Consider the following 15,915-nt stretch of genomic DNA (forward strand, 5'->3'; position numbering starts at 1 on the left):
TTTGCGCGAAATTCAAAAACAAACAAACAACATTGAATATTATTAAAGGCAAAAGCATAAGATTACTCAATATGATGAAGTGCATGGTCCCACTGGTAGGGAACAATATAAAAATGAGCCAGTAAAAAGTGTGTGTATCCAGTCTACACATTATAGATTATAAATTTTACAAGTAATTAATGTGAAATTAACAAAAATGCTGCACTCTGCCTAAACAAGAAATGTCATTATATTATTAACCCTTAGTTTTGGGTAGTAATCCTGATCTCATAAGCTCCCTCTGAGTTTATTTCTTTGGTGGCATTATCATCAAATTAATAATTGTCTTTACATGCAAAGTACGTGTGTCAGAAGTTATGAATATCTATTATAATAATAATCCCCAGTTTTTCCTCTGTCCTGAAGATTTACACACACCTTACTATTTAATTGTACATATACGTACTCCATTGCAATGAATGTAAACAATAGGTGGATATAAATATACTTTAGTAGACATTTTGTACAACAACACACTAAAAGCTTTTCAAAGTTTTCAGAAAGGTCTGATCTTGGGTTGTAGAATAACATTAAGTATTTTTGTATTAAGTACAGTAAAGTTTCTCCATAACTAAACAAAGGTAAAAAAAAACTTGCATATGTTTGTGTTAATTTATCTCTTATCGGTATATATAGCATACGTAAAGGTTTTAACTAATGTTAGGCATAAGACAAGTGGACGTATAGATTTCAGTGTCTGTGAAAATTAGAGAAATCTTTTGTATTATTCTAAAAATCCTGTATTTATTTAAAGAAGTACTATGGCAATAAAGATACTAATTTCACTGCAAATACTTTGAGTCTCTGCTTGTATTAACTAAAGCCTTTACTATTGTGGAAAAGTGTTGCCAGTGGATATGCAAGCTTGGTAAGCATAAGGCTTGTTTGTGTAGTTTCCTCTTTGTGATAAAGATTAGCACAAAACATTGTCTGACACTACATTGATCCCTTCTTCTTCTTTTTTTTTCCAACTAAATAACATTTGCACACATTTTCATGATCATTACAACTATTGGAATACTTTAACTTTCACTTGAGGTTTCTGATGTATCTGTTACATGGCTTTTAGAGCTTTTTTGGTGTATCTGTTACATGGCTTTTAGAGCTTTCTAGTGTATCTGTTACATGGCTTTTAGAGCTTTCTGATGTATCTGTTACATGGCTTTTAGAGCTTTCTGGTGTATCTGTTACATGGCTTTTAGAGTTTTCTGTTGTTTTGATGATCCATAAATTAGAAGAATAAAGTTATTTGCTTTGTCATTGTGAGAATTTTTTAAACTGCTGCTTCACTAGCAAAAGAAACTTTGTGAAATACATGAAAATTTATTAAATTAGGATTTTCTCTTTGCATCAGTTTAAACCATTTTAGCCCCAGTGATATTAGGAATTCCATCAGCCACTGAACACACACTTAGCTAGGAAAATTTATGAGGACATAATCAGTCATTAAGCTGTTTGCAAAGACGCATTAATATGTTGAATTTATTCGGTGGTGACTACTTACATTTTTGCAACTGACCTGTAGATGTAAGGTTGCACTTTTTGGCAGTATTTAAGTGTTCTATAATCTCTGCATCCTGAAGAAGTCATACTTTATCATTTCTCCAGTTTGAACATGTGGTGTTTCATCTTTGACACTTTGGTTTGTCCAGTAACTGATAATCAAGAATGCTATGAAATTTCATTTGTAATTATTGACTCAGTCATCTGCTTGTGGTCTATAGTTTTCATGTGTTTAATAACATGATCTTTCATTATTATATTGCAACGTGTAATATATTTTTTTTACCTGTAAATAGAAAATAAAGAGTCAATAAGTATACATAGTTTTTGAATGTCTATTGCTTATTGACAGAGTTGCTTAAGCCATTAAAATCTAAAGAAAAACTTGTTCTACCATTTCTTTCAAAATTATTTCATTATTTTGTTTTCTGTTTTTATTTGGATTGGTAGTGTAGCCCTACATTTTGTTGTTGTTGTGGTTGTAATTAGACAATTGTTTATTTTTCACTCACTTAGCCAATATTCCCATATGTAAAAAAAATTAAACCAGCTTGAAATGTTTTCAACCTTATCACATGTCTGTATTGATATAAAGGAATGCTGGATACGAAGCACAAGCTGTTAAAACCAAATACATCTACATAAAACTTTCATTTGTTGAAAGTGAAGCTGCTTCTTGTTTACGAACATGAACACAAGAAAGTGCAAAAGAACAAAGACAACTATGGATTATAAAATACAAATTTGGTTTACTAGTGACCATTGTTAATATTGTTATTGATGAGCGCTAGCTTAAACGTTGTTAAGATTCTTTTTACATTGAATTTTCAGCTAAGTGAAACGTAGCTTCTTATCAACAGATAACCTATTTCACAATCAGTTTAATGTAAAATGTATTTCAACTAGTTGCACATATACTTTTCATACTGCCTTACGTATAAGCTTTGAATTTTAGGGTAATTACTAATATTTACTTGATTTTTTTAACTCTTTGACTACAAGGCTAGGTTCATTGCTCATACTATGCAACCACCAAAGTAAATATGAGAATAGTAAAACTATAACTCTTGAGTATCTGTAAATAGCAGGTTTTTAATTAAAGATTTACTCATGAATTTATCTTTAGGAATGTTGACTATCTGACATACAAAGTAATTTTCATTTTAAGATTAATTCTTTTCTTCATCAGAAAATTGTCAAATTCCATTTGCATAATCTCTGTAATCTCCTAAATAAATATCAATCATGTTTTTTACAAGAAATTTGTATTTTATCTGTCATTTTCTCTACCTTATCTCTGTACAAGGTTGGCCGATTACCCCCCTGTAACCACAATAAAAAATTAGGAAATTAGTCTAAATAACCCTTTTTCGTTCTATAATGACTACAGACTGTAACAGGAAACCACAAATGTTTATTTTAAATAGCTTAAATCTCGTAACAATATACATCTATTTATATTTATTCATTTTTGTTCTATTGACCTTTGAACTATGTCTGACAAGTAATCCTGCCACAGAAGTTGTAAATCACATGGCACATTGTGCAGCTCATGTTACTGTATTGAATAGCTTAAAACTGGCCTTTACAAAGTACAGATGCTTTATTCTTCTTAGTTTTAGTACTAGCATACCAGTATTTTGTAAAATACAGTGACATGTTGGTTACCATACATTAGATTTGTATACATATTATTACTATTTACAAAGAAATTCTTAAATTTCAGTAATTTTTCTTAGAATGGTAAATGAAAAATATGACCTCTTCTACTTAAGATGTTGGAGAGTTTTTTTTTTTTCTGTACTTGTGCCATATTTGTTAAGGCTTGTGGAGGATGTGAAAAAAAAAACCTTTGTATGCATTTTAAAATAAAAAATATAAATTACTACCATCATTTATCAGGCTTTCTAACTAAGCTGTATTTGGGTCTAAACATTCTCATTTCTGATCACCACTTTTCAACGGCTGTAACCCTCGTAAGTACGTTAGGAAGACTGAGGATCATGTATTTCAGAATGAGCACTTTTGATTGGTTATAAACATGTTTAAGAGAAGCAGTTGTGTATAAACAAGTAGTTTCAAAGAGGAAGAGGTGGGCAGAGCCACTGTGGTGGGGGTGTGTGTGTTAAATATAATGATATATATATATAAGCAAATAGAAAACATAAGGTGTTCTTATATTTCAGCTTTGTCAATTATAGTAATATGAGTTTTGAATTTGTTCTAAACTGTAAACTTTACATTTTATGATGCCCACAATGCAATCTGAGCAAAAGCAGAAGACGATGTACCATGTGACAAACAATTTTTTTATATATATTCACTTTTGAGCTAAGATATTAAATAATGTATAATACTAAAATTAGAATTATAAAGTACAATTTGATTCAAAATTTCTGAACATACATTCATAAAATTGTAGTTTAATAAAGTTCTGACTGCAAGTCTACAAAACATGATTACATTCGCTTTGACCCCTAACCCATATGGAAAGGGTTAAAGATTGCATCTCTTAAGCAATATATTTCTATTTCTCTAACAATGTTTCAAGTTTACTAATATTTGTGACAGGAAGCATTTGCACAACACATTTTAGTTAGTGTGGCCTCTTTCCATGCTTTCCAAAGTCCTCCATCAATCATACACAGATGACAATTTCCATTGGTTATATGAGCAACCTAGAAGCACAGAAGTCCTTGAGAGCTGACTGTTAATGGTTTAGCATGAGTTCCCCTTTGTGCTTGCTTTTTGTGGAGTAATTAACACATTGCGTTAGACTTGTTGTTGGATGCGTTGTCTTGTTGAAACCAAACTTATTGGCATTCAGTTGGTAAAAAGATGGTATTTCTTCACAATAAAGTAATCACTATTGTCTGTATATTAGCCTGCTAGTAGGCAGAGTTCATAATGGTATCTTGTTTTTTGGAAATATTTATGGGGCATTTTCAAAAAGTGTTGCTGGCAAGGTGATAATAAATAGTCCAAACTTTGTGGAAACTGTAATACTTTGTAGACAAAAATCTGTGTTCCTAGATCGTTTCTAATAAGCTGTTTAGCTTTCTTCACTGTTTCAGATTAGCTGGTTGTAGAGTAGCCTTTTTTTTTCTTACTAAAATGTTATATTTCATTAATAATTTGGTTCAATACTACAATATTTCTTCATTCTAAATGTTAAAATTTCTCTCTTTACGTGTTTTTGTAATTGTGGAAAAGGAAATCTTATGTTGAAAAGTATTGTAATGTAGCCTTCCAAGGAGTCTGTGCTTGCAAATCATCACGTATCCAGCAAGAGTGCTACGGCTATTAACCTTTGTGTACATGCAGACCACAAGGATGATTAGGAAAGAGAATGCATCATAACTAATTATCTTTATTCACTTCTTACTAAAATCTGAAATGGCCCAGTAAACAAACTGTTGTGAAAGAATTAGAAAATGAACATGTGCTTTTATACGGTTGTAGTCCGTTTTTAAAATGAGTAACATATATCAATGTAATGGTGATACTGGATCTGAAATAGTTGCGAATGTTATTTTGCTTTCCTTTAATCAGTTTAAATACTTTCAAGATGCGCATAGTAGTATGCAGATTACATCATCTCTGTTACGTCAAACCAGTGCCTGTCCAAAACCTTGTATTCGCAGATTCGAGGACACGTGTTTTTAAAACCAAAATAATTAACAACAAATGTGCCATTTCTAAATGGAAGTTTCAGATCAATTAAAAATAGGCTTATGGTTTTGACATGATGGTTGTTACTGTGTGTAATACTGAAGTTTTTTTTACTTTTTTTGTTTATATATAATGAAATAGTGATTTTTTTTTTCTAATTTAAAACAAACTGTGAGTTAGTTAATAATTATGAATTTTCAATTGCTTAAAGAATTAAAAACAAGATTCATTTTGTGGTTTCATTATAATTAGAAAAAAAAAAGTGTATGGAAAAACAAACAAAATCGCTAATGATATAAACCAATTTCAGATGCACATGATGAAGTCGGGTGGAGGACGCTCGCGTTCGGTAAGCTAAGCTTTTTGTGTGATATTTTTAGTGCTTGACAGTTAGGTATAATAAGATATAATTAAGAAATATTAACCAGATTCAGAGAGAATTAAGGCAGGTTTAAACTTTGTATTTGCACAGTTATATCCAACATAAACTGTACTCTGCTAAACTATACCAAAATATGTTTAAAAAATTAAAATTTGAAGTTATACTTCAGATTTCATACACATTGCAGTTTGATTTTGTTTTGATACTAATTTTATTTTTGATAGGTGTGTGTGCTCCCTTTTTGAACGTTTTTAAGTAATGAAAAGGTACTAACTGCCTCAAGTAAATTTATTAAATGTAATGCTTTTCAATAAGGCTTAATGATTTTCTTTATTAATGAATTAAATTCACAAAATAAGTTTAATGTGCTTTTAGTATGAAGCAAAGTAGAATAGTTTTACTTTGTTTAAAAGATAAATATATAGATATTTTCTCAGCTGACTAGAAATTAGAGAATAATATCAAGAAGATTAGTTTTAAAATAACTGATTTTACAACAGCAGATTATCTATGAGAAATGGCATATTTAAGTATTTGTAGTGGTGAAATCAACCCAGTCTACATTACAGTAACATACAAAAAATTAGTTGTAAAAGCCATTGAAAAATAAGTTTTTAAGGTTGCATATGTTATGGTTGCTTTTGGCTACTGCTAGGACATTATTCTGATCCCACTGACATGTTTTACGGGGATTCACTATTGGCTGTAATGTTTTGCTAGTTACAACTTGTAAATCTGCACTATGCAGATAAAATAGACACCCACTGGTTTAATAAAAGAATTATATCTTGACAGTCTAAGCCCTTCCAAATTTTAATACTCACCTATATTATAAAATCATTTCCTTTTGATTGTTACAAAGCTTTTTTTGTAGTAATCCTTTCTTAAGTTAAACAAAAATATTAGAGAAACAAATTAAATGTTAAAGAATAGGTTTATAAACCAAACTATGTATGGCCTTTAGTTTTCAAATCAAACAATCCCTTAAATATATTGTCTAAACTGTATCACTTATAATGATTAGAATTCATTGTTTCATCATCAGTAAAGCAGAAAACTGAATGTGCTTAGATGTAGCATAGGTATGAGCTTTTTTTTTTTTATCTTTAAAGACTTATGATGAATGTTACCACTGTCGACGTTCTGGACACTGGGCTCGTGACTGTCCCGAATTAGAACGTGACCGGTACTACCCTAGAAGACGTAGGTCGAGATCTAGGTCAAGGTCTCGTTCTAGGAGGTGAGTGCATGAACTTTTAATTACATATATATATATATATTTGTGTGCGTGTTTTTAATTCTTTTATGTAAAATAAAGTGAGTGGATCAAAGCACCTAAAAATACTTTCTTTCCGTTATAATAATACTTAGTTTGTATCTGTTTTGAAGGTGTGTACACTCCTTACTACCTACATGCATTTGTAATTCATTTCAACAGATGTAAATATACTTTAGTAGATATTTTGTACATTATCATAATAAAAGTTTTTATAAAGGTCTAACATGAGATTATAGAATAACATTATAAGTTTATTTATTGATAGTATTAAATACTGTAAAGTTTAGCCCCAACTAAACTAAAGCAAAAAACTTAAGTTACGGTGTTAATTCATCCCTTATCGAACATAGGCCGTGTTTAATGTTAGGAAAGTGGACTTAGATTTTTGGTGTCTGCAATATTTTGTTTTAAAAACATGCTAGAATACCATCATACTTTAATGTGTTTTTTTTTTTATATATACGTCTTTTATGCAATCTTTATTTATGATGTAATTGGTTTTATTTATGATGTAATAAAAAAATATTTCTATAATAGATCAGGGAGGTTAGTGGAATTGGCTGATTGATTATTCTCACAAAGCTTGGATAGAGAGAATAATTGAAAGTAGTGATCATTGGAAACACCAATTTTGATTAGTTGACTATGTTTCTGAGTCGTGGCTAATCATTTGAGCAGAACAATTTTGAATTAATGATGAGAAATTTTTAAGGACAATATTTTGATTACTTGGATAGTTAGAGTAATTAGAAACGCTAATTTTGAGTTTTTACAAATCAATTAAATTTTTCCATAAGGGACCATCAAAACTTGGTGAAAACTGAAACTACACACACCGTAACTTAGTAAATGTTGTTTGTATGTTAGTCGTGCATTTTAATTGCCTTGGTCTACTGTATATTAGTCTAGATTTGTATTTTGTGTATACTCATGCAAGTATGCTGTTAAATAAAAATGTTTTAGCAAAATTAAACACAAACTATTCTTTCTTGATCCACTTATAAAGTAAATAAATTTCCGTTCAGCTTCTTGTACACAAAGAGTTCGGTAATTTTTTTACATAATTCTAAATATACACATATGTAAAATATAAATTTTAAGTTTCTAGCATGATGACTTGTGGCAGCATGTGTTTTGTAGACACATGTCCGGCTGGAAGTCCATTTCACTTTGAATAATGATGTACTTGTAAAAAAAATAATCTTGTTATTGAAGACTTGCTTAAGATCAACATCTAAAATGTGTATAATTTTAGGAAACGCAATACTAATTTAACAAGTTTAATATTACAACAACATTAAAACTGCTAGCCATGGTGAGTTGTGTAAAGATGGCTATTGTGTGATAAGTGCAAAGTTCAAGCAGTGAACATCACAGTATTCTATGTGACAAGAAGCGGAAATATTAGTGTACATTGTGAGCTGCAACAACAGAAACAACCAATAGCCGATTAAGTAATTTTCCGTTATGTTGGTGCTAAGCTCGTTGCTTACTGTGATATACTGATGCAACTCTAGTCTAAACTTTTGATGTAAAAATATTTGATATTTAGGTATTAAGAGCATTTTACTTTTTATCATTAAGGGAGAGAAGCTACAGTCGTAGTCGATCAAGGAGTAAAGACAGGCGATCTCGTCGTAGGAAGAGTAGGTCTCGCAGCCATAGTCAAGAAAACAGTAAAAGATATCGCAGTAGAACAAGAAGTCGAACTCCTTCTAACTCTAGATCTAATTCTAGGTAAGCATCGACTTCCTTAGCAGTATGTGGTTACTACAAACATTGATTAGTTAACACTACAAATAGCTTAAATAAACTGATTTAATTTGGTTTTGGAATGAAATGTAGCTTGGCTGAAGCAGTTTGAAATATCTTTGGTAATATATGTCAATTTTCCCACATTTTTTTACTGCCTAATTTACTCTCTTTTTCCCAGTGCTGTATACTACACGCATCAGGAAGCTTTACAATAATTAAAAGTATTTACTCATTGTAATGGTAGGTGAAATAGGGTTTGCACGGGTCATTAAAATTGTGAAACATTGTTGAATTTTGCGAACAGTCTTTTCGGTACTTGAAATCCTGGGAAAGTCTAACCCCCATTACTCCCAAATTCCCCCATTTTTAATCGCAGTAATCTTTGCCATTGCATTTATATAAGTTTTTCAAAAACCATTCTATAAAAATATTACTTTTAAAATTGGAAATACGACGATTTGGCAACACCGAGCAGAAACAGGCTTTGAAATGTGTGTATCTCTATCTGCAAGCAAACAGATGTCACATGACTATTTTTAAAATGATGTTGTTAGCATAAAATAAATCTCGACATGTTTTAGGATAAAGAGCATGGACAATTCAAATTTTCCTAATTCCATCTTCAGCTTAAACATTTCAAAAATGTATAGTGTTTATATCTTGACTTCATCATTTATTGTCTAAAATTCGTTAATAAAAAAGAGAGAGAAAGAAATAAAAATTAAGACGTAACAATATTATAGAATGCGTGATATAAGCCTTAACGACCTTGCATAATAGAATGTGTGATATAAGCCTAACCACCACCTTGCATAACAGAATGTGTGATATAAGCCTAACCACCACCTTGCATAATAGAATGTATGATATAAGCCTAACCACCACCTTGCATAATAGAATGTGTGATATAAGCCTAACTACCACCTTGCATAATAGAATGTGTGATATAAGCCTAACCACCTTGCATAATAGAATGTGTGATATTAGGTGAAATTGCGGCAGTAAACTGAGAAAACATTTTAAAATAATGGAATACAATTGTGTGGGGAAAACCAAAGAGATATACAGCACTGTTAATACACGTAACAATATAAGAATGGTCCCAGTAAAAATATGAATGTAAATGTTTTTGTCTTATTGGCTAGTTCAAATAATGTGTTCAGTAAATTTTTATTTGGTTTTTCGTTATATGCTAGTGGAGTTTTTAACTCCGGCCAAACACAGTATTTGGGAATAAGATGCAAGGCTTTATCAGTTCTTATTAAACAGAATTTGATAAATGCAGAAGTATATTTAAGGGACAGTAATTCAGGGTCACGTAGAATTTCTCTTAACAGCTGGTTTCTTAGTCTCTTCCCACCCACTCCTCCTTCAATAAGTGTTTGTTTTTTATAACTCAGGTGCTACTGTTAATACTAGAACATTTTATGCAACATTAGTTAATGTGATGGTATTCAAGTTTATTTAGAAACAGTAAATTAGTTTCAGCAATCACAGAATAAAGTTTTTTTGTTTTACTTTTTATCTAAATACACATTGTTTTGTAAATGTAGTAATTAATGACCTATGAGAATTGTCGAGAGGTTGAATATATTATCTTATATTTAACACTGGTGATTTTTGTCTAGCACCATATTAATTTCAAATTTTGTTGCCTCAACAAAGTCCATAATCCAGATATTTGTTGTGACAATGGACCTTTTCCTTAATTCATTTGGCACAGTCTTTTGCCTTTGACTGACTATGCTATTGTTTTTGTGCCTGTACAATCAACATTAAACTACTCGGTTTTAAAATTGTAGGCTAATAAACTTTGTAATCTAATAATTGACTATTTTAAACTTTCATACAATGTGTAAGTACTTAAAATCAAATAAACTATAAATTACTCTTAGTTTAGTTTACATTTTAATTTCTCTCATCCTTTTTTTTAATTATAAAGAAACATATTATATTGCTTAATTGGGGGGGATAACTTTCTGTCAAGTTTGTGTTTATTGTTGGTTTGATTTTTCTTTTCTGATTAGATAAAAAAAAATTGCTACTGTGGTTAAAAATGCTCTCTCATAGAGCCTTCAGTTTAGAAATTTGGTTTGTTTCATAGGGAGCAAGATGGCGAAAAACAAAAAAATAGTAAAAGTGATGATCGCAGTAAAAGCCGTTCTCCCAGTAAAAGTCATTCACCATCACCTGAAAATATTAAAGAAAAGAGCCGAAGCCCAAGTGAAGAAAATGAACAAGAGGACAAGAGGGTACGTTTGATAGGTTCTAATCATCTTTCTTCGGTAATACAAAGATGTGTAAGCCATGGAAATTGGAAGTTTAATTATTTCTTAACTAAGTTTTTGTGGTTATTTTAAAAGAAATATGCAAGTATAACTTAATGTCTTTGTTTCTAAAATAAGATTTTAGTGGGTCTAAAATGTTGCTTTTAAACATTTTTATTCAACTTTAAACAAGTTAAGGATGATATCCACGTGCTCTTAGAGGTGGAAATTGTACCACAATATTAATCTTGCAGGATTCTACAGAAGTTATATTTCCTTCTGTTCTTAACCTAGGTCTTGTTATTTTCCTGTAGTTTCTTGCCTTGTAGTAAATAGAGTAATCCAAATATCAATAATCAAAATTCCGTAAGAGATTTTTGTTGGTTTTTTAGTAGTTTGTAAATAACAATGTTTTATGGGGAATTTTATATTTGCTCGTATGCCATGAATTTCTAGTTTATACTTTTGTAAATTAATTTATAGTATAAAGGTACAAAATGTATTAGCTACATTTAACGTAGTTTATTGATGTGTGCTGTGCTTATAAATGTAGATAACTTATGCAGAGATTGAATGTTATATTAAAATGATTTTGTATATGAAAAGCAGCAAGTCAAATGACAACTACACTCGATGTAAAGTTTTTGTATAATGACAGGCACCAGGACTACGTTTTTAAATTGTTTGATATTCTGTACTTTGCGTGATGCCACCAAAAATTTATCACCACCTTGAAGTAATTTTTCAGAGCCATCCAGTAAATTTCTGCCTTTGTACTGAGTCATTTAAGAAAAACTGAAATTATCATTTATAAATTTTTAATTACAAAATGATCAGATAAAATACAAAATTATTATGGGATAATAATTTTTACAAAATGTACTATCACTACAAATTCTCTGATTGGCTAAAGGAAAAATACTTGGATGTTTTACTTTAATAGCTGTTATAAATGGGTAAATTTGTTTCTTTGAAATAACCAACATGAGAGTTTAAAGTTTGTAGTGCAAAGTGAAGAGTTGTATTCATTGTTTAAAAAAAAGGAAAACGTGACTACTACTCCAGAAAACCTGATTGGTTTCACTTAAGCCATTGTTTCATCATTAGGGTTTCATCAAGACACTTGTTAACTGATTTAGGCTTAGACAAAAAAAAAATCGGTTAATGAGTGTCTCATAATGCAGAAACATTGGCTTAAATAAAACCAATTATGTTTTCTGAAGTTAGACGTCGTATTTCATTTATATCTCTAACAATTAACATGCATTGGTGTACAAATTCAAGTAGTTAGTTTTTTTATATGATACCTATTGGTTTTGAAATTTTTGTTGTATATTTTAGCAGTTGCTCAAGACAGTTTTTTGTGATAAGTAAAACTAAATGCATGTTGAAGTACTATAGAAGAAAATTGTGTCTTTCAGGTAAATAATGGAGACGAGGAGAAAGATGAAAACGATTGGAATAACAGAGACAAGAGCCATTCTAGAAGTAGAAGCCGCAGTGCCAGCAACTCTCCAGTAGTTAGTCAGAATGGCAGCAATGACCGAGATCGTGGCGATGGTGATGTTGAACATCACGACAGGCGGAGCTCATCTCATTAAAAGTTAAAATCAGTTGCCCGTATTTCCTTGATTTTTGTAAATTTTTCTCACACTCGATGTTATCAGTACGTCACCTTCATTTTACACCTACAAAGGATTGTCTTGTTCCCAATTTCACTTTTGGTTTTGCATATTTATCATAAATTTCGTATTAGAAGATAATACAGTAAATTACAGGCATTATCATAAATTGTACTTATGACTTGAAAGATGCAAATTCATTTCTTTGGTTAACCCAGAGTTTCCTATATGACATCGATGTTAGTGGTACCCAGTATGAAGAATTCTAGACTTTAGTAGCTTAAGTTTTAAAAATTGGTAGGGATTGTGGTAAACGAGAGCTAATGGTAAAGGGTTAGAAATAGCCATAGAAAGTTAAGATTAAAAAATAATTAATAACTTCTGAAAACGTGTAGTAAATGTTCAGGTAGGTTGTGATTTATTCTCTTTAGCCCATTTAATGACATGGTTTTGTGGCTTGAATTACTGCTGTGTTTTGTTTTGTTTTACCAAATACAGATAACAAAAAATCATTGGCATATAGAATTTTAGTATCTGTGCCCAGTACAGAAAACATTAACAATGTATTCATCGTCATTCTTTTTTTATTTGTGCTGCAGTGACCAGATTATATCATCAGTCTTCTTCAGATACTGCATTTACAAATGTTCAACATGTGTTGCTTAATAAAAAAAACCATCGTTATTGTGTTTCCCAGCACGTTATTTTGTGTATTGATTTTAAGAAGTGTTGATCTTTGATTTCATTAATTACGTAAGACCTACATTTTGTGATGATAGGTGTGTGTATAAAAATGGAAACGTGTAAAATGCACTGACGTAAAAGTTTTATGAATAATAGGAAAGTACTCAATCATCTAATCTGGTAGATAAAATAAAACTAATTCTAATTCAGATCTTACTTTATTTAAATAGTAAAGAAAGTAATATTTAATCGTGTACAGAATTTTGTTAATTTATTAAACATGCACACCAAACATGCTCGCCTTTTCAGCCGTGGGTGGCATTATAATGTTACAGTCAATCCCACTATTCGTTGGTAAAAGAGTAGCCCAAGAGTTGGCGGTGGGTGGTAATGACTAGCTGCCTTCCCTCTAGTCTTACACTGCTAAATTAGAGACGGCTAGGCAGATAGCCCTCGTGTAGCTTTGAGCGAAATTCAAAACAAACAAACAAAACTAAACGGTTTTAGTTGATCTTGTTTTAATTAATTGAATTTCTACTGAAGGAGTGGAATGTATAGACGTATAACTAATTGGTAGTTGTTAAGAAGAATATTTCACGTGAGAAAACATAGTACAGAGAAAAATGTACAACGAAAATGTAGTCTCACTAAACAGTTTGTATCGCGTAGTTTTCCAGTGCCATAATAGCCCTCATCTAGCTTCTTCTTCTTTCGCTTTAAAACGGTCTCTTTTTCAAGACTTTTATTATTAAAGAATCTATTTATAAAAACGGTCGATCGTTAAAGTGTTTTTAGTTTCGTTTGTCATAACTAAACCGACACCCCAGGTCAAATGAATATATCTTAAAACGTGACATTTATTTTATGTAATATTAATAGTAATTTCTTAAAGTATATCATTGTTATTTGAAAATAGGCTTAGACAAACAGGTCATCTACTGTTCAGAATTATAATTGGATTACTTCTACAATGTTTTTTGTATCGAGTTTATATACAAGTTGTTTGCTACGTGTCTTGAATCCTAAGTTACGATGGGCACAAGTAGACAGTAACATGACAGAAGCTGGTGAGAGTATTAAAAAAAAACAACCAAATAACAAGTTATCTGTGAGAATTGGAACTGTGATTTTCAACTAGAAAGGAACCTTATGCGCGCATAAGCTAAACAGCCAGGTCGGAGACCTCTATAATTCGTGTGTAGCTAGTCGTCCCTAATTTTGAGTTGCTCATCAGAGAGAAGGCAGTTAGCCAGAAGCACCCTCCGCCACAAGATTTGCCCGACTTTTTAACTGAATGTTTTGTAAGTGCAGTAAGAAGGTAGTGTTAAAATTATATGTGATATATAGATCATACATCTCTGAACCGAACAACGGAATTGACCCGAAAGTGTAGAGCGTGCATCAGGTCTCGAACCGTGGACCCTTTCAATTCGCAGACCGATAATGAAAGTATTATTTGAACCTAAAAATACTTAGCATTCTAAAGTTTGGGTTACTGTAAAAAAAATAATAATTGCCCCTCTCAGTATGTTTGCGGACTCTAGAAACCAGGTTTCGATACCCGTGGTGGGCTAAGCACAGATAGCCCATCATGTAGCTTTGTGCTTAACTTCAAAACAAACAATACTGTAAAATCTTTGTATGCTAAGTTTGTAAAACTTATACTTTATTTAATGATCTCTAAGAAATACGGTTAAATTACCAATATCTTCTTAAACTTACTGTGTGTGTGTGTTAGACAATGTTTCCCAGAGTCCTGTAAGATGAACGAACGGACTCAAGCCGCGACACCAATGTGAAAATTGATGGTATAGAGTATAATATTAATTAGAGCACCTGTCTCTATGTTACTTCCATTGCTGATCGCTTTGTCTTTGGTTTTTATCCACCGATTAAAATGTGTTGTCATTTTCATTATTTGATGATAGAACAATTGTATTTCTGTATTTAATACTTGGTTCAATGTTGTGAGCTTGGAGAATAACAACATGTACATCTGAGAGGACGGACCCCGCCCAAGTCGTAGCTTGTGAACATAGTATACACACACATCACTACTTTAAGCAGGACGGTTTAGAAGTTACTATAGTAACCAGCATGGGACCTTTTTACCGTAAGTCCATTAGTCTGGCCACACCCTCCGTGAGGATGGGAGAGAAAGGGGGGGATTACTTTTACATCAAGGGGTACTTAGTCTGCAATGGCGTGCGAGGTTCCAGGAGAGGAAGGGGGGGGGGTTGGAAAATCATTGCCATGTCACGTGCCGTAATTTTGTATTTTTATTATCAAGCATAATAAAATATTGACACGAACTTAAATTTACGAAAATATTTCACCAACTTTTCGAAAAACGTTTTCTGTATTTTTAGGGTTCTAAATACATCTCGACATTAATCGTCTAGAAAATGTTTTAGTTTTACAACAGCTTCTAACGGCTCTAATAAATATTTAGGAACGAGTTTGATATATATATATATATATATACTGAACTACACTGGGTTCAAGAGTTCCCCGTGATGGTCCTTTAGCATAAATTACAGGTACTATATATACTCTTTAATCTTATTTGAAGTTCATGTTCACACTCTTATCCTGCTTCTATATATATATAGTATAGTCTTTAATCTTATTTGAAGTTCATGTTCACACTATTATCCTGCTTCTATATATATATAGTATAGTCTTATTTGAAGTTCATGTTCACACTCTTAT

At 31.4% G+C, this 15,915-nt stretch overlaps 1 protein-coding gene across 1 annotated transcript in view; it reads left to right on the forward strand.

The window, feature by feature from the left end:
• The window catches only part of LOC106462489 (probable splicing factor, arginine/serine-rich 5), a 25,086-nt gene extending 11,871 nt beyond the window's left edge, over positions 1-13,215 (forward strand). The window contains exons 4-8 of the mRNA XM_013922415.2: positions 5,525-5,563; positions 6,709-6,836; positions 8,460-8,612; positions 10,735-10,882; positions 12,319-13,215. Of these exons, the coding sequence (XP_013777869.1) occupies positions 5,525-5,563; positions 6,709-6,836; positions 8,460-8,612; positions 10,735-10,882; positions 12,319-12,498 (648 nt within the window). The 3' untranslated portion in view covers positions 12,499-13,215. The remainder of the gene's footprint in view (positions 1-5,524; positions 5,564-6,708; positions 6,837-8,459; positions 8,613-10,734; positions 10,883-12,318) is intronic.
• Positions 13,216-15,915: the final 2,700 nt, after the last annotated feature.

Source organism: Limulus polyphemus, unplaced genomic scaffold (genome assembly GCF_000517525.1).
Source record: "Limulus polyphemus unplaced genomic scaffold, Limulus_polyphemus-2.1.2 Scaffold1181, whole genome shotgun sequence".
Lineage (NCBI taxonomy): Eukaryota > Metazoa > Arthropoda > Merostomata > Xiphosura > Limulidae > Limulus > Limulus polyphemus.